General features: G+C 39.9%; 2 protein-coding genes across 2 annotated transcripts in view; one reads left to right on the forward strand and one right to left on the reverse strand.

The window, feature by feature from the left end:
* Positions 1-27,628, forward strand: part of astn1 (astrotactin 1) — a gene marked incomplete at both ends in the record, with an annotated part of 727,677 nt that overhangs the window by 281,988 nt on the left and 418,061 nt on the right. Inside the window, one exon of the mRNA XM_080440454.1 lies at positions 5,815-5,965. Coding sequence (XP_080296580.1) covers positions 5,815-5,965 — 151 coding nt within the window. The remainder of the gene's footprint in view (positions 1-5,814; positions 5,966-27,628) is intronic.
* LOC308092743 (kelch domain-containing protein 3-like) lies at positions 358-1,008 on the reverse strand (the record flags this gene model as incomplete). Its single annotated transcript, XM_080438844.1, has 1 exon — positions 358-1,008. One exon carries the CDS (start codon positions 1,006-1,008, stop codon positions 358-360), a length of 651 nt encoding a protein of 216 aa, XP_080294970.1.

The raw sequence follows: 27,628 nt of genomic DNA on the forward strand, positions 1-27,628 counted from the left end.
CTTTCTTTCTTCACTTTCCCCTCTTCTCTTTCGTGGGTCATCCATCAGAATCTCTCCATCTTGTGTTAACATAAAGCAGTATTAGTGCAACATCTAATATTACATCAATCTCTCACGTCCCCGTCCCCCCCCTGGCCCTGTGGCCAAACCGCACTTATTCCATGTTCATCAGATGCATTTAGTGTGTATAAATAATTTAAAAATGGCCGACCTTCAAGCTCACAACGCCTCGCAACGCAACAAGTACATTTTGAATTCCATACTTTTACTTGTAATCGAGTATTTCTGTATTGCAGTATCGATACTTTTTCTTGAGTAAAAAAAACTTGGTACATGTTCCACCACTGGCTCACAACACTAGTTGGTTGTCATGGCGGCCAGTTCCCACCTGATGTTGTGAGGGAGTTCAGACTGCTCCACATCATACTGAATAACTGCTAGCTTACATAGTGTCTTCAGACTAGGACTTAAGTCTAAGATGATCAGGTCATCAGAGGATTTGTAGACTCTTGGTTTGGATCCTCTAAAGAGGATGACACGATCTCCCATCATGCAACAGCACATACCATACATCTTAGACGGTCCTCTTCCCTTGGGCTCAACCTTCTTCCAGGAGAAGGTCTCTGGACTGAATCTCCACATATCATTTAAGGTCTGGTAATCGTTGATGCCACCAAATATGTACAGCTCTCCATTGTAGGTAAAGGCTGAATGACTCTTGCGTCTTTCAGGAAGAAGCTGTGTAGAAGGTGTGTTCAGCCAGCAGTCGGTCTCTGTGTCAAACACTCTGATGTCATTGTAGTGCATGATGCCGCAGTAGCCCCCCTGGTACCCCCAGCCCCCAAATACAAACATCTTTGTCCCGATGATGGTGGCAGAGTGATGTGATGAAGCAGGTGGTGGAGTTCCTCTGGTGTTAATTAAAGACAAGAACATTGTGCTGGTGTCCAACTTGTACATGTCATTAGTCCGTACAGACAGCTTGGTGGATCCTCCATGGATAAACATGACCTTCTCTAACACACAAGCTGAGTGGTAGGCTCTTCCTTCTGGAACCGTCCCAGAAACCCTGGGTTTCAACAGCCATTTGTGGGCGTCAACATCAAATGCATAAAGCACATTGCCGTACTCCTCTCCCCCGTATCCTCCCCAGACATAGACTGTATCTTCTATCAGCACAGCTGTGTGGCCTTGGAGGGGAGGGGAGAGCTTGGAGGGGAACCTCCACCTTAAGGGAACCTTAAGGTGACGTTCTCCTCTTCCAGATGTCACCGGAAGCGGCTTCACCCAGCGCAAAGACACTGAGTTGAAGACATGCACCTCAGTCGGTTCCATGTTGTTGTAGGTTCGTCCCTCACAGTAGCCTCCAAAGGAATAAACCTTGTGCTCCACGGAAACAGTAGCATAACTGAATCCTCCTGGTCTTCCATTCTGACGTACCGTCCAGCAGAACATGTCTCACACACTGTAGGTCCAACTGGATTGGTCAAGTCTTGCTCTGTAAAAGTATAGAGTCCTGTCGTGGACGCTTACCACTTATTGGTTCAGTGCCACAAATGTTTGACAAATCCACAAAGCTGATACGTTGGTTTTTAGCCAATCAAGGAAGCCGGTGACTTTTTGCTAATATAGCACCTTGAACGCTATCTCAATCGCAAACAAGGCAGTCTGATCCACTGTGTTGACAAAGTATTTCCAGGGGAAGTCACTACATGCGGTTGTATCCATTGGTAAAAGTTGCTAAATGACGTGTTTATTTGAAGATGCAGTTTTAAAGGACACGTTGTGATGACGACATTGTGATGTCGTTGCGTGATGATGTCACGACTCAGATTACCCAATGACGTTACTGCAACTGACTGCCGCCGTTAAACACTTCAACCACATTGAAGCCCATCCGGTCAAACTGGTTTTATTGTTTTTGTATTCCGACGGAACCGATACGCGCCATTAAGAGACCTGCTTTTAAGCAAAAAAATAGACCGTCTACAACAGCTGTTGCCGACAATGTCGCGTTTACTCAACGCTAAATCCATCTTGTATTGCGTCAGTGATGAGCAACATAACAAGGTGATTAACTCTTTAACTGCCAGAGTAATAGTGTAATAGTGTAATTTCTGTGTGCATCTGGGGATTAAATGGTCACTCATGTGATAGAGAAAAAATGCCACCTAGTGGGAAAACACAAAAAACACAAAACGTCGTTTTAGTTGTCTTTGGCGGTCTGAGCCAAAGACAACTTTCGTCCTTGGCAATTAAAAATCAGTTTTTTTTCCCCATCTGACTTCATCATTCTAATCAATGATGGACAAAACAACTATCTCCACATTAATGGTCAAAAACCTCCTAACTCCACTTGAGCTGTATTTGAGTAAAGTGATGATAATATAAGGACACGTTCAAGTATCCGACCATGTATAAAGTCACCATAGATGAGGCAGTGTTGTGTTGTTTTAAAAACATTTTGGTTTCTTTTTCATTTCCTGAAAAGTTTATATTTTCAACACAGTCGGTTTCTGCCCGACAGCAGCGATATGGAACAGTGAACACGCACACACGCACGCACACACGCACACACACACACACGCACACGCACACGCACACACATCAAGGTAAAGTTGTGTGTTGTTAACTCATTAAGTGCCAATGACGTCGCAGACGTCACGTTTTTCATAAGCCCAGAGTGCCAATGACGTCTGAGACGTCATGAAAAAAAAAAAAAAAAAAAAAAATAATAATAATAATAATAATCTTTTTTTTTTTTTTTTTTTTTTTTTTGAAAAAAAAGGTTCAGAACCCAAGATATGATGATTTGAAGATTTGCTGCTCCATTCACTTCTTGTTTAACTTCTTACTGAAAAGGCTGTATCTCGGCTCCAAAGCACTTTTTTTTTACAATTTTTTTTTGGCCTTGGCACAGGGGTGATATAGCCAGAAATATTTTTGGCACTGAATGAGTTAAAGTCCTTTGATGTGAAATCTTTGCAAACAGTTTTATTTATCCGAGTGGTGGTTTATTTATGGGAGATTTAACTTATCTTCCGGATTTGAATAAGAAACGACTGCAAAGTAAATAAATGTAGAAGGGTACAAATGGGATAATTAATCCTTCAGGTACTTCAGAGGAAATAGTTAGAATGAATTGATTTATCTTTCAGTGAAGCGATGACGATGTCCCACCCTTTGTTTACACAGTAAAATCCTCAGTGTTAAAGATATCTGAGAGAGGGTACAAGTCTAACATTTGGTTGCATTTGTACCCACTCCGAGTTAAGACCGGGAACGCATCTTGGTCATTTTTAGATTTCTTTGGCTATTCAAAAAATAGCAGATATACAAGCTCATAGCGCGGCACTCGGTGCTGCGCTATTCATCTGTTTAAATAATAATGAACATACGCTCTATACCTGTTACATGTGAGGGTTCTTTCTATTTCATTATATTATTTATTGCAAGGTTATTTGGTAGTCCATTCAGCATGCAGTGCATTCAGCTTAGGATCTGCATGGGAGAAGACCTGGCTGGGAGGAGACTTTCAATCAGGAGATGGACCAATCAGAGGACGCCTTCCTCCCCTACTGGGAGCTGGCAGCACCTGTGTGCTTTGGCAGTGTGTGGTAGCTATCAGTGCTGCTGCATGCTGTCCAGTGTATCAAAAGTCAATACTCTGGGGACTAAAAGTTGGTACCCCTCTGTATCATGCCTTACCCTGCTTGAGTCCTAATGAATGTATCAAAAGTCAATACTCTGGGGACTAAAGGTTTGGTACCCCTCTGTATCATGTATTATCCTGTCAGCTGCACCCTGTTTTGAGTTGAGCTTGCTAAAGTAGCATCGAGTCAAAGATAAGTGTTAAGAGTATCATGCACACAACTTTGTTGTGAACTTTATGTTGGACCACCAGTGCCCGCTTTTTGTATCAGTCTTGTTTTGCTTCAGGTTAGATTAGGGAAGTTAGTTTAGATTAGGGATTTGATGTAATTTTGATTTGATAGAGATTAGGTTAGATAGGGGTTTAAAATAATAGGGAAGCTGCTTATATTTGTTTGTTGATTTTCTGCACTGGGGTCTCTTTATAAAGTTTGTATAATTTAAAGTTAAGTGTCATATCATTGTTTGTATTAATTCTGTCACTCCGTCAGCAATCCACTGAAAAAAAGGTCAAAACAATAAAGCTTCATTTCACTCACCAACTTTATGTCGCAATCCTTCACTCCTAGACTAGGGATTGTAACAATACCAATAGTTACTTTCAGAATATAGAGCTATTTAACATTTATTTTGGGAAAAATGTCACTTATACCCTACCTATAAACACCAACCACTGTGTTTGTCTTTCACCCAGCGCGTTCATGCACACATTGAAACCATGTTGTCAAATGCAGTCTTAGATGTTTTACTGTAACATTTGCTACAATAACCCATTCAATCCGGCAATGCATCTGTGTCACTATAAGATTCCTTTGCATTGGCTATTCAAAAATAGCAGATCTACAAGCTCATAGCGCGGCACCGAGTGCCGCACTATGAGCTTGTAGATCTGCTATTATTTGAATAGCCCAAATAAATCTTAAAATGACAAAGATGCTTTCTCGGTCTTAAAGGGTTAAGGTTTGCTCGCCGATGCGTTTTGACCTGCATTTGGCGCTTCCCAAAAATAATCTCTCTCTCTCTCTCTACATTTCAAGTGCATTTTTTATCATCCGGCCTGCGCTCAGTGACTCCCCTCTGAATACATGACAATGACGCAAAGGACAATTATAAAAGAAAAATTGCTTTGTGCGATAGCATCAGTCGCGGAAGGCAATGCATGGCTTTTTTTCCCTTATGTATGAGACAGCAGACCAGCGGTTTGAATGAATGTGAAAAAGGAAACAATAATATACTATAGGGGTCTTTATTATTTTCTACTTCCCTCCCCCTGTTCTTCTTCTTTGCAAAGATCAAGGAGCATAATTTCAGTTTTAACCCTATGGCAAGGTTCATGGAAATTATGTTACCAGAAGTTGCTGTTTTATTATCACCCCCAGTGCCATTCCTCTTCATAAGCAGCAAGGTCATTCATATTATCTGAAAACAATAACTCTTAAACGGCCATATATGTGTTGTATTCTTCATCAACGGCAGTCTTTAGTGCGTATGTACAAACAGTGGATGAACTGATACTATGTGACCTTGCTCAGGGGCCACATAAAGACAGAAACGGAGAAGCCATTGCTCAGAGCAAGGTTAGAGCGATAAACATACATCTAGCATGCTTTGAAGCAAAACACGCCTGCTGCTTTGCATATGAAAAGTGCTTTGACGCACACGCACACACACACACACACACACACACACACACACACACACACACACACACACACACACACACACACACACACACTCACAACTATCACGATGTGACGTGATATTGTGAGCTTTTTTGACATTCGACACCCTTGCCCTGTTCAAAAGCACCCTCGAAACCCACTTCTTCAGGCTTGCCCCTAGGGGTCCGGGGCTGCAAAAATAGCAGATCTAGCAGATCTACAAGCTCAGGGGCTGCAAAAATAGCAGATCTACAAGCTCACAACGCCTCGCGCTGCGAGACGTTGTGAGCAAAGAGGTGTTTGGTGTAGAGGGAAAAAAAGAGCCGACCAAGTAAACAAAACAAGTTTAATCTGAAACACAATTTTATACAATATAGAGTAGGGGCCGGGGGTCCCTGCTTCATCTCTCTCTCAACTAGGGGGTCCTTGGCCTGAAAACATTGAAGACCCCTGGTTTAGTATAATAGTCTTATTCCTACATTTATTTTATTTCTTTGCCCAGAGAGGAGCTGATGATCAGCTCGTCCTTCGACAGCCTGGAGGTGCTCCTGGACTCGTTCGGCCCGGTCAGGGACTGCACCAAGGACAACGGCGGATGCAGCCGCAACTTCCGCTGCATCTCCGACCGCAAGCTGGACTCCACCGGCTGTGTGGTGAGTCACCCAATCACCATGCCTCTCTCTCCACCGGCTGTGTGGTGAGTCAACCAATCACCATGCCTCTCTCTCCACCGGCTGTGTGGTGAGTCACCATGAATCACCATGCCTCTCTCTCCACCGGCTGTGTGGTGAGTCACCAATCACCATGCCTCTCTCTCCACCGGCTGTGTGGTGAGTCACCAATCACCATGCCTCTCTCTCCACCGGCTGTGTGGTGAGTCACCCAATCACCATGCCTCTCTCTCCACCGGCTGTGTGGTGAGTCACCAATCACCATGCCTCTCTCTCCACCGGCTGTGTGGTGAGTCACCCAATCACCATGCCTCTCTCTCCACCGGCTGTGTGGTGAGTCACCCAATCACCATGCCTCTCTCTCCACCGGCTGTGTGGTGAGTCACCAATCACCATGCCTCTCTCTCCACCGGCTGTGTGGTGAGTCACCATGAATCGTGCCTCTCTCTCTCCACCGGCTGTGTGGTGAGTCAGCAATCACCATGCCTCTCTCTCCACCGGCTGTGTGGTGAGTCACCAATCACCATGCCTCTCTCTCCACCGGCTGTGTGGTGAGTCACCATGAATCACCATGCCTCTCTCTCCACCGGCTGTGTGGTGGTGAGTCACCAATCACCATGCCTCTCTCTCCAGACACCGGCTCCACCGTTAACCCATTCAGACTGGGAACGCATCTGTGTCACTTTTTTTTGTTTACTTTGTTGGGCTATTCACAAATGTATTAAAAAAAAAAGAAAAAAAAAAAGAGAAAAAAAATAGCAGATATACAAGCTCATAGCGCGGCACGGTTATGAGCTTGTATATCTGCATTTTTTTAATCGTGTTTTGTTTTGCAAATCTGAGTATATATATATTTTTTTACGTTATGTTGTAAGTTGTAACATAAATCTTTGCTTCTGGGGGGATTCTACAAAATGTCTTCTAAATCCTAACAGTTTTTTGAAAAAACCTATGTTTCTATATCAGTGGTTCTCAAATGTTTTCATATCAAGGACCACCCACAATGATATGTATTTGGCCACGGACCCCCCATCTCAAAACATTTTGCTCCAGGGACCCCCATGAAGCAAAGATTTAAGTTACAAATGTCCCTTTGATGTTCCCTTTTATAAAAAATAATATAAAAGATTTGCACAAATGTTCAAGATTTTTCAAAAAAACACAGATCTACAAGCTCATATGAGCTTGTTGATCTGCTTTTTTTTAAAGCTAGATCGCTTTTTTTTTTTTTTATAGCCAAATAAAAAATCTTTAAAATGACACAGATGCGTTCCCGTCTAAATGAGTTAATGTCAGCAATATTTATTCTTTTTATGAGCAGGACCACCAAAGGTGACGTTTCCAGCGTCTGTAGCCCGAGGAGCTAGACACACTCGAAACGTCACCTTGGGGGTTTTAGCGGCAGAATGAATGTCCATGGGAGCAGTGATCCAGTGAGTTGGACTCTTATTCTCTCTTAGTTTCTTCTGTCCAGCACCCTGGGATGTTTTTAGGGCTTTGGATGTGCGTTGCCTTTGTAAACGTTCTACTTCTGCTGTCACTCCCCACATATATTTAACCACTTAAACCCCATATACTTCATTGACCCGGTTCCCCCGGGGTTCTATCCTTGGCCCACTCATTTTTTCCCCCTTATTACAGTTTATATCTTTGCCAAAAAAAGAGCTGATCTACAAGCCAATATCACATCATGCCCAGAACAGGGGATGCTGTTCATGGCAGACGAGGTCATTCTCGCTATAGGTAATAGTTATAGGTAATTATCGCTATATATGCTCGCTATATATCTCACTATATGCATATTTCTATGCATTTGATGTATTACCTTGTGTTTTTCCTTGCTTACTGTAAATCGCTCTGGATTAAGAGCGTCTGGTAAATGCCTACATTGTAAATGTAGGCCATAGCTGAGTGGTTAGTGAGCCCGCCTAGGGAGCCAGAGGCCCTGGTTGCCCCAGGTACGATTCCAGGCCACGCCAGCATATGTGTCGATGAAATGAAATTTGTCCCTGAGCAAACTCTTAACCCCTAATTGCTCACAGGCCCTCACAGGTTCTCATTGGAAACAAGCCCGCAAGGACTTTCATGAACGTCCTGTTATAAGGAATTATCCATTATCCTTAAATTGTAAGCCTTAATAAAATTCTGTCGTAGGAACGTTTTGCACAGTGAAAATAGCCTGTCTACATCCTCAACATGTAGATAAAAACCATTTACTGAAAAGTTTTTGAAAGAGATGCAAAGTTGGGAAAGTGGTTAAAATATGTAACACGAATAACAACACAGTTCAAGGCTTGTATGAATATGTATGACCACGTCTGCAGAGCCTAGACGACTCATAATGTCAAGGACAGCCTGGTAGTTCAGGCCTTCAACCCTTTCCCAAACGCTTTTGTCTCTTAACTCTCCTCCGCTCTGATGTACTTCTTCTTCTTCTTCTCATACAGAGACATTTTCATTACGTCTGCCTCACCTTGATGTCTGGGAAACTAGGAGATGTACCAGACAGCTTTGTTTTGTTCTCCATCTGCTAGGGGGGGGGGGGGGGGGAGAGCCCCCGTATAAAGCTCCATCTGCTGAAGAGTTTTTTTTATTTTGGTTATCCCATTAAGACCGGGAACGCATGTGTGTCATTTTTAGATTTATTTGGGCTATTTAAAAAAAAACGTGAACATTTGTGCAATTGGCCAACTGATTTAATATCAGTGGTTCACAAACTTTTTCATTTCAAGGACCCCCAAAATGATGTGTATTTGGCCGTGGACCCCCATCTCAAAATATATTTTTTTCCAGGGACCCCCAGAAGCAAATATTTGAGTTGAAAATGTTCACTTTAAAAATGTATTTTCAAACATTTGCAGCAATTTTCACGAAAAGAAAAATAGCAGATCTACAAGCTCCACGCTATGAGCTTGTAGATCTGCTATTTTTTTTAAATATCCAAATTATAAAATAATGGTTATAGGCTATAGCTCAAATCTAAAATGACACATATGTGTTCACCGGATTGAATGGGTTATTTTGGAAAATTCTCCCAGCCCAGTCTGTCAGGGTTTTGCTCCGCTCTGAAACTCTCTCGGATGGTCCGTCAAGTGCGGCCCCCCTATCCCCCCCCCCCCCCCACCCCCTTAAAGATTGCATTTCTGTCTGAGTAGCTGCAGGTGAGGAGAGCCAGCTTTCACCCAAGGCTGGTGAGATGTTGTAATAAGAAAAACGAGTTCAAGCACGAAGATAGTGTTTGATTTATAGACTTGATAAATATATAACTCCCCTCTGTATGATTTTGTTCTTTTTGGTGCATCTATATTGTTGTTACTTTTCCTACTGCAGTCGTAATGCTTACAACTGTTGGCAGATGTTTCATCATTTTAGAGTTCGTCCCTCGTGTGTGAGAGAGAGAGAGAGAGAGAGAGGAGAGAGAGAGAGAGAAGAGAGAGAGAGAGAGAGAGAGAGAGAGAGAGGAGAGATGAGAGAGAGAGAGAGATGAGAGAGAGAGAGAGAGAGAGAGAAGAAGAGAGAGAGGAGAGAGATGAGAGAGAGAGAGAGAGGAGAGAGAGAGAGAGAGAGAGAGAGGAGAGAGAGAGAGAGAGAGAGACGTGACTAACAGAAATGAGATGAAAGATACAGAAAATGTATTCTACGAGTGTGAGATGGAAACCAGATTAAGAGATTAGTTTTCTCTTTTTTTGTTATTAATTCCAGCCAAGGCATACAGCATACAGTACAGCTTATGCATTTGCTGCTGTAAACCCCTTTGTAATATTAGTTGAAGATATTACATTTAGCTTTTAATACCGCAGTGAACTTTTTCTAATAATGGCTCCCCAATAATGCTGTTCTCTTAGGGCTGGCTTAACGCATTCAATCTTTTGTCATTTTAGATTTCTTTGGCTATTCAAAAATAGCAAATCTACAAGCTCATAGCGCTATGAGCCTGTAGATCTGCTATCGTTGAGGGAAGAATTGTGAGAATGTGTGCAAATCTTTAAATATTATATTATATACACCGTTAAATCAAATCTTTGCTTATGGGGGTCCCTGGAACAACATATTTTGAGATGGGGGGTCCGTGGCTAAATACATATCATTTTGGGGGGTCCTTGACATGAAAAAGTTTCCTCCTCCATCGGTGTATGTATGAATGTGTGGTGTGAATGGGTGAATGTAATGCACAATCTATGTAAAGCGCTTTGGATCCACCATTTACCATTTACCATATAGCAACATACGTTTAAAAAAAAACAACGATTAAAATTAATATACATTCAAAGATTTGCCCACGATTTTTCAAAAACAAATAGTCAAATTATAAAATATGTTTAAAGTACGAGAAGGGAGTAACATGTTTACTCCCTTCTCTTCATTTTATAGACAATTAATGCTATGATGTTCAGAACCGATCACATTAGATATGTTGAAGTGTGGTCATCTGCACCGGCAATAGTGTATGCCGCCATTAAGTCCATTAGCTGTTCGCCCAATCGGTGTGTCAAAACCCTGTGCTCGCCGAGTTTTAATCTATTTTGCAGAAGACAGTTATTTTCATGAAGGCGTAATATGTCACCGGTCACAGTCGAGAATTGTAATTTAAATACAAAGAGGCGATGTGTGGGATATATCAATAGCGAAAAAGCAACTCTCTCTCTCTCTCTCCCTCTCTCTCGTAGCTTCGGCATTGGTCACGTCATCTAGAAAATGGATCTGTTTGCCTTCTCGCTAATGCAATTAAAAAGCTCCTGGACTATCTTGAAGGCCCCCCGTTCTGCTGTTCATTCAAAAAACAAATGCGTAGAAAATCACCTCGTTTATCCCATTACGGACCGGGAACGCATCTTTGTCATTTTGAGATTTCGTTGGGCTATTCAAAAAAAGCTCATAGCGCGGCACCGAGTGCCGCGCTATGAGCTTGTAGATCTGCTATTTTTGGGGGGAAATCTTGAACATTTGAATATGTATATATATATTTTTTCAAGCAAACGTCTCTACCTCAAATCTTTGCTTCTGGAATATTATATTTAGATGGAGGTCTGCGGCCAAATACATATAATTTTGGGGGTCCTTGACATGAAAAAGTTTGAGAACCACTGATATTATAGTAACATAAGTTTTTTCAAAAAAACTGTTTGGATTTTAGAAGACATGTAGAATCCCCAGAAGCAAAGATTTGAGTTAAGATGTTCGCTTTAAAGATGTATCTATCTTCAAAGATTTGCACACATTTTCAAGATTTTTCAAAAAAATAGCAGATCTACAAGCTCATAGCGCGGCACTCGGTGCCGCGCTATGAGCTTGTAGATCTGCTATTTTTTGAATAGCCAAATACATCTAAAAATGACACAGATGCGTTCCCGTCCTCAATGGGATATTTCCCGCGGGCTCGTAAATGCCACAAACCTCCTGCTCGGAGAGAAACATTACGTCTCTAGCTCATGCAATAGATTCCGTCACCAATTTATTGCCGCTGTCTGAGAAACGCCGGCCTTCCATTGGCTCGTCTCTTTGGCCGCGGTGCCGGTGGCCAGCTTAGGCCTCTGAGGCGCAGTTATACAGGTATTTTTTTTAAACCAGAAAACATACACTGTCATCTGACTTGATAGAGTAAGCGTTAGTAGACTCCTGCACTAGGAGAATGCCAATAACGCTATCCTATCTGAAATTGCTTTATACACCTCTCTGACAGGAGTCCTCAGAGTTGTTACAATATGTTGCAAATCTTTTGCCAAGAGCCAAATATCCGTCCAATTTCTGCCTCGTCTACGGAACCCAAAAGGAAGGAGAAAAAAAAAAAGAAATCACAGAAAAAATTAGATTTCCATTTCCTGGCCCAGGCTTTGAAGTGTCACCAGGCATTTGATTTTGTATTAATCCTTTCTTACCTCCTCAGCAATTGCTGAAGAAAAAAAAAAGCAACGGATCTTTTGTCAAAGACATTTATCCCTATCTTGACGAGCATTTTTAACCCATTTAAACCGCGAACGCATCTGTGTAACCACTTTATTGATGTTTTATACTTTGGCTATTCAAAAATAGCAGATATAATGATCTTGTAGATCTGCTATTTTTTTTAAATTTGTGCAAATCTTTTGAATATATATATATTTTTAAGCAAACATTTTTAACTCAAATCCTCCTTGGAACAACAACATTTTGAGATGGGGGTCCGCGAACAAATACATATAATTGCGGGTGGTCCTTGACATGAAAAAGGTATGAGAACCACTGACATTATATTAACATTAAAAGGCTAGGATTTAGAAGACATTTGTTGAATACCTATTCATAGATTTGTACAAATGTTCACGATTAAAAGATAAATAAATAGCAGATACAGTATACAAGCTCATAGCGCGGCACTCAGCTTGTATATCTGCTATTTTTGAATAGCCCAAATAAATCTTAAAATGACATAGACACGTTCCCGTTTTGAATGAATTAATCAGCTTCTGCATTGTTACGGCGTGTTGCAAGGATTTTGCCGAGAGCGACAGAATATCAGAGAGACAAATATCATGTGCTTGAATGAGAGTCTTAATATGGATGACAAGGAAGTGACAATGAAAATATGTATTGCCAAATATGTGGTTTCTCAAGATTTTTCAATTATTTATAGATTCTGTGTATTTTTTTACAATCAGTGGTATGTGACTGATATGAATACCAGTGAACCTCAGCAATCAAGACTTATTTTTTTCCTCATACTCAGGAAGAATTGAATATGTTGGCAGTCATCTTTACATTACATTACATTACAGTCATTTAGCAGACGCTTTTATCCAAAGCCACTTACAATAAGTGCATTCAACATAGGTAGGCAAGGAACAAATACTACTACTGTACCAGGTGGTGTAACGTAACTAAATACAATTACAAAGTACTGTACTTAAGTACAATTGTGAGGTATTTTTACATTAATGGAGTATTTATATATATATATATATACTCCACTACATCTCAGAGGCAAATATTGTACTTTTACTCCACTACAATTATTATGCCCTACTTTAATACTTACAACTTTACTAGTTACTTTGTACATTTAGATTATTATCACAAAACATGCATTAACTAATTCAGCCGTATATATATATTGTCCATTTGAAAATAGCCGATCCACAAGCTCACAACGCGTTGCAAAGCAACGTGCTGTGAGCTTGTATATCTGCTATTTTCAAAGCATTTGGAAACTTGTGAAATGGGATTTAAAAATTTGCACTTTTACTTTCAGTACCTTAGTAGTATATTTTAATGCAAATACTTTTGTACTTTTACTCAAGTACATTTGGAATAATTGCATATTACTTCAGTAACAGAGTATTTCTATATTGCAGTATTGATACTTTGACATTCTTCCATCCCTGCACATCTATAGCTGAAGAGTGTGTTATATCACACTGAAATAGACTTCCGTAGTGAATGAGCTGCAAAGCACAGGGAGATAGATGTTACAGCTGATAGCTGGAGCATGGAGGGGGATTTTGTTTAGAGGATCTGGGCAATATCTTTCAGATCTGTTATTGCTTCGGGGAAATGAAGCTTATAAGCACAAAGAGATCCAATGTCCTGTAAAGACGGTGTTGAATTCATCATTTGGTGAGGTTTTGCATTGTGTTTAATAAGACCAGATTATATTTTCATACTTTTGTGGATTCATTTTTTTTTCTTTAGCACATATTTTATTCATATTTATGCATTAACCCATTAAAACCAGGAAAACATCTGTGTCATTTTAGATTTTAACCATTATTATATACTTTGGCTATTCAAAAATAGCAGATATATAAGTTCATAGTTCTAAGAGCTTGTAGGCTATTTTATTAAAAAATCGTGAACATTTGTGCAAATCTTTGAATATATATTTATTTTTTAAGCAAACATTTTTAACTCAAATATTTGCTTTTGGGGATTCCCTGGGAACAAAATATTTTGAAATGAGGGGGGTCCAAATTCATATCATTTTAGGGGTCCTTGACATGAAAAAGTTTGAGCAGATTTTTCAGATATCTTTTAGGAATTTAGAAGACATTTTGGAGAATCGGTGTCAGGTCTTAAAGGGGACCATGTTATAATATACCTTTAGAGCTGTTGTGTGGAAATAATAAAGTTAATACTTAAGGTCCTTACCACACCGGGGCGATATTTTTCATGCGAATAATACGTTTTTTTTAAAAACCTTATAAAGTCAATGCAAGCTTCCACACCAGTTTCGCGGAGGCGAAAAAAGCGTCTTTTAATTATTCGGAACGAGTCAGAATTTTGCGTATATTTCGCATATTCCGCCGGTGTGTAACCGCCTTTATTAGAGCATTTTCAGCCAATTGATCTCTATTATCTACAAGTACAATGTCTTGTAAAATGTGATATATAACCACAATGCCATTATAAAACTACTACAAGACACACCGTTTCAGCTGGAAGTGAGATTCCCCATTCTAGTGAATGAGGCAGTCTAGAGGGCGGAGCCAAAGAGTACACCTTCCGTGTGTCACTGATCACTTGCAGCTTTAATTACCAGCTATCTGACATCTATCATCACCTCTGGACGAGCCATGAGACCCCCCCCCCCCCCCCCGCCCCCCGTAGCGTCAGTGACACAACGCTCCCAGCTGCAGCTCTGCGTACAGTACAGTACATGTTAGTAATTACCTTGTGACTGTCAAGCTTTTATAAATGAGGTTCTCATCCGTCTAATCAGGGTGGTTAAACTGGCCGGGCCCCCCAGGCCCCCCCCCCCCCCCAGGGGCCCCCCAGCGCTCTGATCTCCACTGTAATCAGTTAACACCTTGTCTTGAAGTCAATGCTGCCAGTATAGCATGCAGCCATCATCCTGTCTGTCAGGACTGTGTTTAATGCATTAACACATCCACCGCCAAGGGCTAATCTCATAATGTACTCACCAGTGCCAAGGTTTTATTGTTGTTTTTTGTTTTTTTTCAGGTCGCCATAGGCCCGTTAAAATCCTTTAGATTGCCCGATCCAATGTTTGTAAACAACGGGCACATGTCCTGGTGTCTACTCGTCGAGACCGCGTGTCAAACGGAGCCGCCATGTTTGAGTTCTGCATCGTTTAAGTTAACATGGGAAATGCGAGGATGAAAAACTACATGTCCTGTACAGCTTTTACAGGGGTTTATGTGTACGACTTAGAATGGAGACAGACGGGAAACAAAAAACGTGATCGCACTTCCGGTCCGATCGGGTGGTGTTACACTGAAAATGGTCCCCCTAGAAAATTAAAAAAAAAAAAAAATTCGAAAAAAAGGAAAAAAGCACCACAGCCCGTAGGCTACGGGATTGGCGCTTAACCGTTGGATTTAACGGCCCGTAGAACTACGGGCCCGGCGGTAAATGTGTTAAGGTCGGGAACGCATCGTTTGTGTAATTATTTTTTATATTTCTTTGGCTATTAAAAAAAATTGCAGATATATAAGCTCTGCGCCGAGCTATGAGCTTGTAGATCAGCTTGTAGATCTGCGATTGAATCTGCATCGAAAAATCGTGAAAAACGTATCTAAAGCGAACATTTTAAACTCAAATCTTTGCTTCTGGGGGATTATAAAAATATCTTCTAAATCCTAACAGTTTTCTGAAACACGTATGTTGCTATAATATCAGTGGTTCTCCAACGTTTCCATATCAAGGACCCCCCAAAATTACCCCCACCAGAAGCAAAGATTTGAGTTAAAAAATGTTCGCGTGAAAAAAATTATATTCAAAGATCTGCAAAAATGTTCAAGATGTTTAAAAAAATAGCAGATCTATGAAGCACTCAGTGCCACACTCCTAGCTTGTATATCTGCTATTTTTGAATAGCCAAAAGTATAAGATAATGATTACAATCTAAAAATGACACTGAAGCGTTTCCGGATTGAATGGGTTAATACGACCTCCACGTGTGTGATGTATTCGAGTGGACCGGGACTGACCAATCGGAGTACGTCTTGGAGGATGCGACCTCCCCCCCCCCCCCGAGCTGGGAACTGAGAGAGAGAGAGAGAGAGAGAGAGAGAGAGAGAGAGAGAGAGAGAGAGAGAGAGAGAGAGAGAGAGAGAGAGAGATGAGAGAGAGAGAGAGAGAGAGAGAGAGAGAGAGAGAGAGAGAGAGAGAGAGAGAGAGAGAGAGAGAGAGAGAGAGAGAGAGAGAGAGAGAGAGAGAGAGAGAGAGAGAGAGAGAGAGAGAGAGAGAGAGACTGACTGCTAATCACCAGATGATTGTGAGATTAATTAGCTTCCTCCACGCCACTTGTGTGTGCGAGCTGGTGTGTGTGCGTGCGTCGTGTACGTGTGCTTGTGTGTGACTGACATCCTGCTGGGTGGTGACGTTAGCATGACTTGTGTGGCGTGCGTACACCTCATTTCCGTGTGTGTGTGTGTGACTGACATACTGCTGGGTGGTAGCGTTAGCATAACGTGTTTGATGCGTGCACCTCATTTCCGTGTATCCGATTGTTGCGTGTTTTTGACAGATGCTAATTACACTGTGCAGATGTACAGCGTGTCGGTTATAATTGTTTACGCGTACCATGTACAGTATGTCATTTAGACATGTTGTTTAGACAGATGCTACGAGCGTTGTTTACCTGGCTTGTGTCCTATAGTTAGTTTTGTAGCGCTTAATTGCATTCGTTGCTCTCTGTTTCCTTTTGTATTTTTTTCATGCCGCAAAACACCCACGATATTACTTTGTAAGTCGCTGCTAAATGCCTATATTGTAAATTATGTTGGCATGTTATTATGCTTCTACTTGAGTATTACCAATGTTCAATACTTTTACTTCTACCCCACTACATCTTAGAGACAAATGATTTTGCATCAAACCCCTATATTTGTGTAGGTCTAGGACCCATAAACATGATCCTGGTGTGTTTTTTGAGTCATTTGACTCATTGTCTCTTTATCTCACTTTATGTCCTGACTACAATGTAGACCACACCCCCACGCAGCCTCCCCCTCCCCACAAGGAAGGGCAGTGCCCCCAAAGCATTGTGGTCATTGTAGTAATGCAGCAGTCCAGTCAAACCCCAGTCAAACACACATATTTTTCTGGCCATAGGGTGCACATTTCTAATTGTGCTACTGTTTATCTACTACAAATAGTATTAACGTTGAGTGACTGTAAGTTCTTCCATGGGTGAAATGCTCCTTTAAAAATGAAGAGAGACAGTGAGGAGAACGAGAGAGGGGGGGAGGGGCATATCTGAGTCCCTGATTGACAGCATACATCATAATATCACAGCGGGTACCTCGCTGAAGCTGCTGTTGCTATGCAGTTTACAAACACACTTAGTAGACACGTATACTGTTGTTGCAGCTTTCACGGCTTTGCAGCTTTCCATGGAATCATTCCTCCAGAGCAGCGGTGTAAAGTAACTAAGTACATGTACTCAAGTACAGTTTTGAGGTATTTATTTTTTACTTTACTAAAGTATGTCCATCTCAGAGGGAAATATTGTACTTTTACTCCACTACAAGTATTTGAAAACTTCAGATACTTACTTTGTAGATTTTGATTATTATTACAAAACATACATTAACCACTTCAGCCCTATATACATTTCGGCCATTTGAAAATAGCAGATCTACAAGCTCACAATGCGTCACAATGTGAGCTTGTACATCTGCTATTTTCAAATTATTTTTGAAAACGTAATAATAATAGTAAAACATATTTGAGTACTTTTTTTCCACCACTGCTACTACTACTCGTTTTAGAACAAAATACCGGACGGCTGGTCAAAGCAGTTCTTGTCACTGCTTGGTATCGACTTATAGCCCCCACCTCTCCTGCCTGTGATCCCCACTGGGGCCGCTAAGCAGGAGTGAACACAGTCGATACCTGGCAGAGGTGCAGAGGTGTAGTCCTTGGCCCTAAAGAGGAGCACGGGGGCCACGCCAGATTGTCACTACTAATGTTTCTCTCTCTTCGGATGGTTGGGTTTGTTGTTGTGTTCCTGTGGGTGAAACTGAGAGCTCCAGCTGCAGTGTGGAGGGTAAACCTCCATCCACTGAAGTGACCTGAGAGTTCCACTTCTGCTGTATTACTGTTGGTAGAGCCTTTGATCCACTGACCTGCACACTTAACCCATTAAAACCGTGAACACATCTGTGTAACCACTTAATTTTATACTTTGGGCTATTAAAAAATGCTAGATCTACAAGCTCGTAGCTCGAGCTTGTAGATCTGCTATTTTAAATTTGTGCAAATCTTTGAATATATATATATTTTTTTTTTAAGCAACCATTTTAACTCAAATCTTTGCTTCTGGGGGGTCCCTGGAACAAAATATTTTGAGATGGGGGTCCGTGAACAAATACATATAATTTTGGGTAGTCCTTGACATGAAAACGTTTGAGAACCACCAGCAACCTACGTTTTGATTTAGACGACATTTGTAGAATTGGCCAAATTGCACAAATGTTCAGATTTACAAGCTCATGATCAAGCTTGTAGATCTGCTATTTTTGAAAAGCCGAATAAATCTAAAATGACACAGATGCGCTCCCGGGTCCTAGATGAAGTGTTATTATGGACTGCACTTTCTCTCTGCACTAACTTCAGGATTTGATGATAATTGTTTATACAAAAACAACCCAGGTCCTATGTTTGTTTGCAGGGGAGAATATAAACAACCAGTGGTGGAAAAAGTACGCAAAGGTTTTACTTAAGTAAAAGTATCAATAGTGCAATGTAGAAGTACTCTGTTACAAGTAAAAGCCCGGAATTCAAAATTCACTTGAGTAAAAGTACAAATGCATTGGCATCAAAATGTACTTAAAGTACCAAAAGTAAAAGTACTAAAATGTTTGAAAATGGCAGATCTACAAGCTCACAACGCGTCGCATCGCGACGCGTTGTGAGCTTGTAGATCTGCTATTTTCAAATAGCCTATGTATAAAATAGGGCTAAAGTGGTTAATGTATGCTTCATAATGTCATAATTTATATCTGAAAAGTAACTAGTAACTAAAGTTTTCAAATAATTGTAGTGGAATAAAAGTGCAATATTTGCCTCTGAGATGTAGTGGAGTAGAAGTAAAAGTATTGGAAATTGGAAATACTCAAGTAAAGTACAAATACCTCAAAATTGTATTTAAGTATGGTACTTAAGTAAATGCACTTAGTTACTTTCCACCACTGTAAACAACCATATGTACAACATGAGAAAATGTTCTGTTCGATGGTAAAATGACTCTTATGTATATTTCACTGCTCCTCTTCATAGTGGGCATTGAGATTCCATTACTTGGAATGATGCATCGAAGGAAAAAAAGCAGCATAATGTGACTAATGCAACGATCCAAGACCAATCCTCCTCCTGGGCTGCATATGACCGCCAATTATCTCACCGAGACAGGCGTGTTCCCTATAGACTGCATGCAACAGCTGCAGATTGTAATGTAAAGAACAATAATATCTCATTAAATCACTGTATTTCCATACGAGGGAAGACTGTGGCGTTGAAATGTTGGTCTGTTCTGTAACTTAACCACCTTATTCTAGACATATTGTGCAAAGCATGATAGATGACAGTTGGTGGAAGAAGTTTTGAGATTACTTTAGTTTTTACTTAAGTAGATGTAGCGATACTACAATGTAGAAATGCTCTGTTACTTGTAAGTACAAGTCCTGTAATCAAAATTATACTTGAGTAAAAGTACACAAGTATTGGCATCAAAATATATTTACAGCACCAGAGAACTCAAATTTGTCGAAAATTTGCATATCCCTCAAAAATCCATGTGGCAGTAGCCCAGCCGTGTTTGGCTGACCATTTTTGTCGACGTTTAACGTGTTGAGTTCCTTCTGCAGCACAGTGAAAGGTACAGACTGTGGTGTAAAGTAACTAAGTACATTTACTCAAGTACTGTACTTAAGTACATTTTTTTTGTATTTTTACTTTACTGGAAAAAAATTCCAATTTGCTGTACTTTTACTTCTACTCCACTACATCTCAGAGGCAAATATTGTACTTTTACTCCACTACAATTATTTGAAAACTTTAGTTACTAGTTACTTTGCAATTATCAATTATTATATTATAAAACATACATTATCCTCTTTAGCCCTATTTTATACCTAGGCTGTTTGAACATAGCCGATCTACAAGCCCACAACGCGTCGCATCGCGACACGTTGTGGGCTTGTAGATCTGCTATTTTCAAACATTTTAGTACTTTTACTTTTGGTACTTAAAGTACATTTTGATACCAACACTTACAGTATGTACTTTTACTCAAGTACATTTTGAATACAGGCCTTTTTCTTGTAACAGAGTATTTCTATATTGCAGTATTTATACTTTTACTTAAGTAAAACATCTGAGTACTTTTTCCACCACTGCACATATGCCCCAAATAGGCCCCGCCCGTAACATTTCCCGACCCAGAAGAAGGGTTGAAAAGGGAGTATATATGCGCTGGGTGAGCAACTCCATACAAGTGGACGGGTGGGGATTTCCGGTGCCCTCTCTATTATTCATAACTCTATGGCGGTGTCACATTAGCTTGTGGCTGATTGGTCAGCCGCCATATCAGGCCCTGGGAGTGATACTGTCCTTCTATCACTCCCATATAACCCAGGGCAAGTAAAGGCTGGCATTTCATGAAGTTTTAGTCCCCTTTAGTCCATTAAGACCAGGAACGCAACTGTGTCATTATAAGATTTATTGGGCTGTTCAAAAATAGCAGATCTACAAGATCATAGCACGGCACAGAGTGCAGTGCTATGAGCTTGTAGATCTTCTATTTTTTTTTTAAATCGTGAAAATGTGTGCAAATCTTTGAATATATATATATATATATATATATATATATATATATATATATATATATATATATATATATATATATATATATAAGGTGGACATTTGTAACTAAAATCTTTGCTTCTGGGGATTCTACAAATGTCTTCTAAATCCTATTAATTTTTTAAACTTATATTGTTATAATGTCAGTGGTTCTCAAACTTTTTCATGTCAAGGACCCCCAAAATTATATGTATTTAGCTAAATATGTTTTTGCCAATGATTTGAGTTAAAACTGTTTGCTTTAAAATATATACAATATTCAAAGATTTGCAAAAATGTTCACGATTAAGAAAAAAAATAGCAGATCTACAAGCTCATAGCACGGCACTCGGTGCCGTGCTATGAGCTTGTACATCTGCTATTTCTGAATAGCCAAATAAATCTAAACATGACACTGTCCCGGTCTTATTGGGTTAAAGTGTTTAAGTTGGAGGTCGAGGATGTGGCTCTGTGCTTTGCAAAGCGGCTCAAACACAAAAACAGGAGACATACTGATATTCTGCCAAACTGTAAAAAAATAAGATCCTTTGGGCTACTTCTGTGACGATGACCTTATCACAACTCATACTGTATATTGTACGTGGCTGGGAGAAAAATGACAACATGAATATTAGTTTTAAGCGCTGATGTTATGATTGCATGCACGCTCAGGGGACAAATATGCTAGTTCGTTTCATTTGGTTTGCTTGAGACATAAACCTACTGTAATGTATTGTGACATCCAGTTTTGGGGGGAAAAGCAATGAAATACAAACAAAAATTAAAGAAAAGTACAGCATACCCACTCAAATGACTTTCACAAAATAGCACGCATTAAATTAACACATTTAGACCAGGAAAGAATCTGTGTCATTTTTCGATTTCTTTGGGCTCTTCAAAAAGAGAAGATCTACAAGCTCATAGCGCGGCACCGAGTGCCGCAATATGAGCTTGTCGATCTGCTATTATAAAAAACTAACGTGAAAATGTGATTTAGCTATATCATGGTTCTCAAACTTTTTCATGTCATGGACCACCCAAAATGAGATGTATTTGGCCCGCGGACCACCATCTCAAAATATGTATTTCAGGGACCCCCCCCCAGAAGCAAATATTTGAGTTACAAATAATGTTCTCTTTAAAAATATATACATTCAAAGATTTGCACAAATTTCCAAACATTTTCTAAAATAGCAGATCTACAAGCTTGTAGCGCGGCACTATGAGCTTGTATGTCTGATATTTTTGAATAGCCAAAGACATCTAAAATGACACAGATGCATTCTCGGTCTTAATGGATTAATTCACATATATTATTCCTAATTACAGCTCATTCTCTGCTAATGAACTTTATACTTCTGTCCACCGCAATCAGAGCTCGTGCCACTCTCTCTCTATTCTGTGGTTTGCCTCTAATCACGAGCGAAACACAAACAACGGGGAAACCAGCTGGGATGGATTTAATTTCAGAGCCAACGATGCCAACTATTATATCATTAAATATCTGATGGAGAACTTTATTTAAGTTGATAACGTCTAGTATTCGCTGTCACAAAGCATCTCCTATCTGTGAATCGTATAACACAGATTAATGTCTCAATTTCTGTTTAGGTAATACCGACGTTAATTTCCATTAAAAAGCTGGCTAAAGCATTCGCCACTAGATAATTACCTGATTTAATTAGATTTTTTTTTAAACTTGGAATTCATCACAATCCATTCCAAGTGTTTTTATTGGGATGCCCTGAAGAGTGATTGCTTATTCTCCTTACAGATATATCAGTGTGCTATGCAGTGGTGGAAAGTAGCTAAGTACTTTTACTCAAGTACTGCACTTAAGTACAACGTTGAGATACTTTTACTTTACTGGAGTATTTCCAATCGTCTGTACCTTTACTTCTACACCTCAGAGGCAAATATTATACTTTTACTCCACTACAATTATTTGACAGTGTTAGTTACTAGTTACTTTGTAGATTTAGATTATTATTACAAAACATACATTAACCACTTCAGCCCTATATACATTTCGGCCATTTGAAAAAGCCGATCTACAAGCTCACATTGTGAGCTTTTAGATCTGCTATTTTTAAAATATTTGTGTAAATTTTTAACTTGTGAAATGGGACATTCTGCATAATGAGTACTTTTACTTTTGGTACTTTAAGTATATTTTGATGCCACTACTTTCGTACTTTTACTCATTACATTTTGATTACCGGACTTTTACTTGTAACAGAGTATTTCTGCACTGCAATATTGATACTTTTACTTAAATAAATTATGTGAGTATTTTCTCCACCACTGGCTATATCAGATATTTCAGATATATCGTCAATCTTTCAACGCTCAATCTGCTTATTAGACACGTTGGAAGAGTTCTGTATCTTATCCTCTCTCTCATAGGGATGTGTTGCTGTTTGGCACCGCGCTGATTCCTTTAAGCCTCGGCACTGTAGGAATTTATCTCCATTAGGAAACAGGATTAAAAAGCATGGTGGTTCAAGGGTTTTTCCCTGAATATGCTAAGCACGCTGTCTTCTTCTACAGTGAGGGCACATTCTCTCACTTTTCCTATAAAACGGCATAAGATAAATGGTGATTATTTTCCATTCAAAAACACTTTTTGTTAGCGTCAGTGGATCGTAATTATCGCACTGCCTTTTCATCATTCTTAGTCAAATTGTTCCCTTTCCATGCAGTTAGCGGAACATTTATACATACTGTATTGCTTATTGCGTAGAGCGTGACAAATCATATTGTTGTAACCTCTAGGGAGTTGTTAACACTTTGTCCACTTTAGACTAATCAAGGCTAACTAGGTCTTACACATCATTAATCATGTCCATACATACTAAATGCTTCTATCACAATATGTTTGTCCCGTCTTGTCTAGATGTAATGTGTTGAGTCATGGGGCATCGATGCTGAACACAATGAAAATATGTGCGTCGTTTCACTGAGTCATTCTATTTGTGTGAATTTTTCACTTCAATTTAACTACACCAGCAGCACTAGCACGTCTGCTTGTGGCTACAGAGTGAACTATAAGCTATTTGTTTGTTATACAAAATAGTGTAGTTTAACAATCGTAGTAAATGTATGTGGTATTGAATTCATACATTCTTTCATATGCTGTAGGGTTAGCTAAAGCATACATAGCTTTGACAACATTAAAACAGACCTACCTACGTCTTGTCTTTGTTTTCATGTTCACTATCAAATATAAAAAACAGATCTTATTATCATATTTGAACTGGGGACCCCCCACCCTGATAAGCACTTGTAATGTAGGCGTTACATTTTGTTTGACTATTGTGAAAATAGCAGATCTACAAGCTCACAACGCCTCGCAACGCGAGGCGTTGTGAGCTTGTAGATCGGCTAATTTCACAATTTTGGCCTCTTTCTTATATTGCGTGACAATTTGGCCAATGTTTGACCAGTTTTTATAGTGTAATTTGTTGATTAATTTTGATGCAGTAATGGTCTTTTTCTCCTATTTTATTAAATTGTTTTAGATATTAAAAATCACACCCTGTGTGAAGTGGGCGGTGTCTTGCTAGCTAATCACAATACTGAATGGAGTCAACCAATCATGTACAAAAGATAAATACATTTATTGAAACACTCGTTATGATGGACGAAACCATAACTTGAAAAAAACAAATTTTTGTTTTTTTCAAGTTATGGTTTCTTATATAGGGCTATGCACATGTGTCATGTGACACTGGCCAATCACAGTCCTGAATAGACTGTGATTGGCCAATCACAGCGCAGGATAATTGTACAAATTTCCTGGGCCCAGATCACAGCGCAGGAAAATGTACATTTTTCCAAATCTCACTTATAGGGGCGGTTTCACCGCCCAAAAATGTCCTTAAAGTGTCACTGTCATCTGGGGACCCCCCCCCTCAAAATCATGTGGAGACCCCCTGGGGGTCCCGACCCACATGTTGAGAACCACTGGGATACAACAGCAGTGGCAGAACATAAATGTGTGGGGAGGAGGAGGAATTAATTAGCATGACGCATAAAGCAGAGAGAAAAAGCCGTACAAAATAATTGGCTCCTCTAAAATGTGTATCCATTGGTCTCCTGTAGGATACTGAGAAGCTTAACTTGGGCAATTAGAGCCTTTAATCAAAGCTACATTTACCTTGTTGAGTTAGAGAATAATAACTTGTGAATTTGTCCCTTTGTGAACAAGGATCTGAACCAGGGCCGGATCTTGGCATAGGTAATGCCTAGATTTTTTTTAATATAGATGTTTGGGGGGGCTTGTGAAAGTTACATTTATGGTGTGTGTGATATGAAATGTGAGCTTACCATAATCAAAGTAATCATATTCCATCATGCATCATTGCGCAATTCAAATAATTCTCCGCCCTGATTTGCCATGGACAGTGTTGCCAGATATTGCGAGAGAAAGAAGCCTAGGAAAACAAGCCCAAAAGAAGTAAAGTAGGCGGAAAAAAACAGAAAAGAAAATTTGAGTTCACGCCCCATCAGTATTTCCTATTGCCCCCCCAATTAAAAATGTCTGTATCCGGCCCTGATCTGAACTGTAATCTTACAATGCTGTCCTAGAGTCACCTCAACACTTCATGGACAGGTGACAGAGTCTTGTGTCCTAGAGTCACCTCAACACTTCATGGACAGGTGACAGAGTCTTGTGTCCTAGAGTCACCTCAACACTTCATGGACAGGTGACAGAGTCTTGTGTCCTAGAGTCACCTCAACACTTCATGGACAGGTGACAGAGTCTTGTGTCTGAGGAGGTATCAGTGCTCTCAGAAAAGGGATTAAAGACAGGGCCATGGGGCCACTTCTGAATGACTGACAGTCTAATCATGCACCACTTAACACATTCAATCCAGGAAAACATCTTTGTCATTTTAGATTTTATTATTGTATACCTTGGGTATTCAAAAATAGCAGATATACAAGCTCATAGCGTGGCTATGAGATTTTGTGCAAATCTTTGAATATATATATATCTTTAAAGCGAACATTTGTAACTCAAATCTTGCTTCTGTGAGGTCCCTGAAACATTTTCTTTTTTTTACAAATGTTCGCTTTAAAAACATATATTCAAAGATTTGCACACATTTTCAAGATTAAAAAAAAATAGCAGATCTACAAGCTCATAGTGCGGCACTCGGTGCCGCACTATGCGCTTGTAGATCTGCTATTTTTGAATAGCCAATGCAATCTAAAATGACACAGATGCGTTCCCGGTTTCAATGCGGGTTAACCACAAAAATATTGTAAATTATTTCAGAAATGGCTAATCTACAAGCTCACACCATGACACAATGGAACGTGCTGTGAGCTTGTAGATTGTAGATCTCAGTGGCCTATATAGACCTGTTGTCATGGATAGGTCCATCAAGTGGTTGGTGGATATAGTCTTGAGGTTGAGGGGTTTTAAATCTACAGCATATAAAACTCTCTACAAAGTGAATGTGAATGAAAGCCATGGCTTTGTGACACACTGTGCACAAAGCCAGAGCAGTGTAAAAGTACTGTAGAGTTATTTGACGTTATGCGACACGGTTCTTTATCTTTGCCCCAAGCGGGACCAAAGAAAAAAAGAAAGAAACACTTGGACAAGTTTTGAAGCATGTAGATATGTCACACCCATGCCTTATGGTTCAGACTGCAGACAAAAACAATTTTGGTTTTCAAATATGATCTTTGGTACTGACTGCCCACACTGTTTGCAAGTGATCAGACGAGATTTATGTATTCAGACATCGTTTAACTAAAGTATTAGACTTTATAGTAGGTTTTTGTTTAGGTTGAGGTTGTTAGTTAGGCTTAACTCAGGTTTGGTATCTTTGTCTCCGCCAGGCCGAAAGGCATGGTGGAGACTATGTTTTGCACCCTGTCTGTCCGTCCGTCCGTCCGTCCGTCCGTCCGTGTGTCATTCTGTCTGTGAGCAGCTAATCTCTGGCACTGTTGGCCCGATCGCTACGGAACTGTGCACACACACACTCCCTGGATGCCAAAGCAGAACCTCTGCCCCGAATGTTTCAGATTGGCCTGTTACAGCGCCACCAGGAGAAATGGATATTACTCCTACAGATTTTGTCCACACATCACGCAAAATCGGTACACAGTATCTCTATAGTCATGTGATCAACACGGATCTGTCCGTATTTCAATATTCCATCCTGATTGCCTAAGATTGGCTTCCAAAGTTTGCAGGATTGGTTTGTTTTGAACAAAATGCCTCAAATCATGAACAAATGTGCACACACATTTAGAACATTGTAGAATGGTAAAGAAATAGGCACTGGATTCAGAAATGTTGTCATCTTTGTCTAATGTTGGAAGGATTATAAACATGAGCGACGTGTAGCGTTGGAGTTTTCACAAAACATTTCAAGGGGACTGAATCAGATGGCTTGGAAATGTCACAGTGTGTGAGCGCGCTGAGATCACGCAGAAAGCAATTCATTTGCTGTCGGGCTGAAAACCTCGTATAATTCTCTGTGTTTCAACTTTTTTATGATTGTTCTACTTTCTAGCATAGGAGAGTGTCACACAAAAGCAGGGGTGACAAGAGTACTCAGATGTTTTACTTAAGTACAAGTGTCAATACCACAATATAAAAAATGCTCTGTTACAAGTAAAAGGCCTGTGTTCAAACTGTACTCGAGTAAAAGTATTGGCATGAAAATATACCAAAAGTAAAGAGGTACAACCATGTTTGAAAATAGCAGATCTACAAGATCTTTCAAATAGCCTAGGTATAGCATAGGGCTAAAGTGGTTAATGTATGTTTTATAATATAATAATTTATATCTACAAAGTAACTAGTAACTAAAGTTGTCAAATAATTGTAGTGGAGTAAAA

Source organism: Gymnoscopelus braueri (genome assembly GCF_963280865.1).
Source record: "Gymnoscopelus braueri genome assembly, chromosome: 10".
Taxonomy (NCBI): Eukaryota; Metazoa; Chordata; class Actinopteri; order Myctophiformes; family Myctophidae; genus Gymnoscopelus; species Gymnoscopelus braueri.